Source organism: Embiotoca jacksoni, unplaced genomic scaffold, assembly GCF_022577435.1.
Source record: "Embiotoca jacksoni isolate LCO1_2020_lvr unplaced genomic scaffold, fEmbJac1.0.p SCAF_16, whole genome shotgun sequence".
Taxonomy (NCBI): Eukaryota; Metazoa; Chordata; class Actinopteri; family Embiotocidae; genus Embiotoca; species Embiotoca jacksoni.
The window spans coordinates 4297842-4302467 of record NW_027185296.1 but is presented as its reverse complement, the minus strand read 5'-3'; the positions used below and the strand labels follow the sequence as shown (position 1 = coordinate 4302467).

The window sequence follows — 4626 nt, the reverse complement described above, 5'->3', positions numbered from 1 at the left end:
AAACAAACAAATCAAAATAAATAGGAAAGTATTCGTCTCATGTAGTCAACAATTTGGGAAAATCGAAGATCCAAATACAGGCTGGGAGTCGTGTATGGAGAAAGTAATGTGTCACGTCTGTCGAGCAGCTGTCAGTGTGTCTATTTCAGATTTTTAAAAGGCTTGTGACAGGCAGGTCAGACAACAGGATACACGGATCAGTCTGGGCTTCTGTATTTTAAGGTGTTGCAAGCTTGACTTTAACTTGATTCCTCAGTGGAACAGTGGTTCCCCAATAAAGAACAAGCACAAACCAAAGTAAATCTATTGCAGCTTGATCGAAATTACATACAAATTCGGTTTCTTTGACATACCAAAAAAATTTTAACGCAAAAATATGACAATCTGCTGTTTGACCTATAGCAAGGATGAATGGGGTGCTGATGTAAACGCATTACAGTAAGTCGGTGTTTCTGCAGCGTAATGAACCGGAATGTCCGCCTGCCACTAAATAAGATCGCACGCATTACAGACGCATTGCACATTGTCATCTGGTGGCCTTTCACTGACGAAGACGAACCGGAGCAGGTTGCATCTCACTATACAACCCTGGAGTACCCTTGTGAATTATGCAGAAAATGCAGATAGTTAATATTGTAAATTCTTGACAAGGAAAACACAAAACCCGTGAGAAGTTATCAGGGAATAAGAGGGCTGGCCAAAACCTTTGACAGGGAGTTATTTAATTAATCAGGGTAAAGCTACGTTGGTACAACATATTAATTCAACACTTTGGTGATTGAAAAAAACACAAAAACTGAGCAATAAATTATCGAAAATGAAACAAAAATGTAAATATTAAACAGAGAAAAATATAAAGGCCTACCTCGGTGAATGATGCTTTTTTTTAATCATTATCCTTGAAATTCCTAATATAGTCTATGCATTCTATTTCTGAAATTCAACAAAGGGACTGCATTTAAAAATAAATTAATAATAATAATAATAATGTTTTATATTTGTCGGCTCTTTCATAAAGATCGATCACCACCAACGGTGAGCACCTTCTCCTTCGCTTGCCTTACACCACAAAAACAAAAGTTAATGAGCTAAGCGCGTCGTGTTCAGACAAAAACGCATTTGTTGAGAGTGAATGACGAATGTCATCACTGGGTTGCTTTTAATGCACATTTCCACATTCCTATTTATTTTTCTTCGTAAATATGATGATAAAACAGAGAATAATGGAAATCTGCACCATGCACCAAATAAATAAAAACTTGAAAGTTTTGAAACAACTCTATATGTTTGAGAACAACTGGTTTTATAAACTGTATGTGTTTGTTATTATTATAATTTCTTCACGATGTGTGATGAGATCCAAATATTACTTTTTTTTTTATTTTGCAGGGTGATTCCGTCCAGTTCCTGGTAACAGTGACTCAAAGACCACGTGACCAGCGTGGCCCTATAAATACCCTTTGAGAGCTAAAGAGGATAGTGTGACAGTCTGGCTGGATACCTACCCAATCCCGTGCGTAAAAGCTATTTTGGAAAGACATTTGGATATCCAAAAGTAGCCTTTTAAATGAACAGCAACATGAAGCGGTCGCAGACGGAGAAAAAGCGCATTTGAAGAAAAGACAAGTTCATATCGTTGCAAGATCTTTGGCTGTTTGATTACGCCTGAAAAAAGCAGAAGTTTTTCGATGAGAACCCCGCACGGCCCTGCTTGACCTGCCTCGGACGCCAAGGAGCCGCCAAATCCACAGGTCAAAGAGTTGTTTGTCTTTTTAATAGATTCTAGCCATGTGTGCATTCAGTAGTTGGAGATAAAGCTGCAGCAGAAGCCTGGTGTGGTTGCAAGGGAGAGAGGGAGGGTGTGTGTGCGCGCTCTCGCTCGGTAGCCTCACCGGACGGGAGAAGGAGGAAATCTGGGAGAGAGGGGGAAGAGAAGCGGCGTGTCCAAGGATGACTTTAGGGACGGATATGTCCGACAGCTCTGCATTGTCCGAAGATGTGGACATCGATGTGGTTGGTGGTGACATATCCGTTGGAAAGGACGGGAAGTACATTCACCACGAGTTCAACTTGGACAATGACTCGGACGATAATTACTCCCAGAACGCGGCCGAGAGGGGTTCGTCTCCCGGGCTCAGCAGCTCCGACTGCCCGTCAGACCAGCTGGGGTCCGGCGCAGAGGCCGGGACCGTGATTGGGGACAAGTCCAGAAAAAGTGCACTTGTGAAACCACCCTACTCTTACATCGCCCTGATCACCATGTCCATCCTGCAGAGCCCCAAGAAACGTCTGACTCTCAGTGAGATCTGTGAGTTTATCAGCAATAGATTCCCCTACTACCGGGAAAAATTCCCTGCGTGGCAAAACTCTATTCGCCACAATCTTTCCCTAAACGACTGCTTTGTGAAAATCCCACGGGAGCCTGGAAACCCCGGGAAGGGCAACTACTGGACCCTCGACCCGGATTCCGCAGACATGTTCGACAACGGGAGCTTCTTACGCAGGAGGAAGCGATTCAAGAGGCACCAAAATAATGAAATCCTCAGGGACTCCGGTGGCTTTCTACCCGGCTTTGGATACGGCCCATATGGATACAACTATGGACTTCAGCTGCAGAACTTCCACGCAGCCCATAACCCCTATCACCCACACCACACAGGTGCTTCTTTTCCGTTCCCTAATGCCCCCTGCACCTTGCCCTCTTCAGCCTCCATATTCCCTGCGCCGCATCACCTGCCCTCCCTCTTAGGGGCCGACTTAAGAAAGCCTTTTTACCCTCAACTGAGCCCGTCTCTGCCGCCTCTCAAGACGGACTCCAGCACTCCGAGTCGGCCTTCGTTTTCCATTGACAATATCATCGGTGTAGCCAACTCCACCGTCTCTTCCTACAGCGCGCAGCCGGGCAGCCAGGCTCAGATCCTGGCCATGCTGACCCCAGCACTGACCTCTGCTTCCAGCCATTTGAACTTAGCACAGGAGAGCATATTACAACCTGGGCCACAAAGTCAGACTTTTTCCAGCAAAACCCCGAATATGAACACTTGCCCTTTCTAAAAAAAAGACAAATTTAAAAGGACAAAAAGATAAGAACAAATCTGAAAGAGTGCCCGCTGAAAATCATTTGTTAAAAAGCCAGTTGTGGCGTCCTCCTATGTAAAGGTAGGGTGACAATTCTTGCTTAAGTAAGAGTGTTTGTGGCTCTCCTTGTTTCCTAACAATGTAACAGGAGAGACAGGTTTATTTATGGGTTGTAAATATGTGTATAATATTGAAGCAAGAGAAACTGGGATCTTTTTAAACAATGCTGGCCTGCAGTCTGGCACGTAGCCTTCATCTGTCAGTGGAGGAGAAACAAAAGGATTCTGTTATTTTAACATAAATTATAGTTGTCACCAATGGCTACCGGGATTATTTCCATTTTTTTTTTTTAATATAATTGAGAATTTTATTATGATTTATATTGTTTCTATTTTGTGCGTCGTGAGAAAGTGGCACTGTTGTTGTTGACATAGGCTGGCAAGAGACGGCAAACTCAGGTTTTAATTAGAAAGCACATGGAGACAAATAAAGGAGGGTGGGGGGGTTTCTGGCATAAACAAAATAACCATTTCCCACTATCACTCCCCATGAATCTCCTCTACATGGTGAACCTGTGACAAATACCATTTCATGTTGTCAGTGGACACGTAGGCTGTGTGGTTTTTGGTATTAAAAGAGCACAATACCTCTCAACCTTTTTAATTGTTCCTTCCTATCTATTCACAATTTAATCTGTGAAACATATGTCATGTGTTGCCAATAGATAAACACCTACATGTTCATAGGTCATTTTTTGTTGTTGTAATGACAAGAATAATAAATGTTTGTGAATTTAAGAAAAAAAAAAAAAAAGAAAATCGTTATTTTTTTATTGCACGGGAAGTTGATCCTCAAAAAGAGTCCAGAACATTGATATCATGGTGAAATCAATTAAAGCAGGCTACTCGCTGCTTTACTGTTTATTCTTCAGATACTTGAAAATGAAGTTTTTTGAAAGGTGTTGTAACTATGAATATTGCAGGTCTTCATTATAAACTATTTTAAGGGTTGTACAAGAAAATAAGACATTTCAATGAAAGCATTTGCACGTTAAACTCAAATAATAACACCATATTACAATAATCTAATATTAACCAAACTCCTAAGTGTTGTAATTCAAGTGTAAACTTGTCCGATCCCAACTAGATCAGACTCATGCAGTAAATTAGGTCTCCTTTTAGGTGTGAGAAACGCACGAATTTCGCTTTAAATGTTTCAGACACGTCTTGATGTGGATAACATTCATGGATATCACGCAACAGTGGGCAAGTATTCCTCTTGTGTGGCTCTTGCTCGCTTGTAAAGCACCATTTTCTAGCAAGTTACAAAGGCCCTAAATGAATGGGGACGTTAGCGGGCCTCGGCGGTCTGTAATTGAAAGTGAACAAGGATATACCCACGGTCTTTTGGGCTTTCGTTGCTAATTTGTAGCAGCATTTTTCATCGGGCTCCCTAATCCACCATAATGCGGCTTTCTGGCCGTTTGTTGATGTTGTCAGTGTGGACCCCTGGCCCAGGGGAGTGAATGTGCGCGCAGCGAGCGGTCCC

The 4626-nt window shown here is 42.4% G+C and overlaps 1 protein-coding gene across 1 annotated transcript; it reads left to right on the top strand.

Moving 5' to 3' along the window:
• The first annotated feature begins 1497 nt into the window (after positions 1–1497).
• On the top strand, positions 1498–3875 carry foxd2 (forkhead box D2). Its single transcript, XM_069150342.1, has one exon. It carries the CDS (start codon positions 1951–1953, stop codon positions 3052–3054), a length of 1104 nt encoding a protein of 367 aa, XP_069006443.1. The 5' UTR covers positions 1498–1950; the 3' UTR covers positions 3055–3875.
• The last annotated feature ends 751 nt before the right edge of the window (positions 3876–4626 follow it).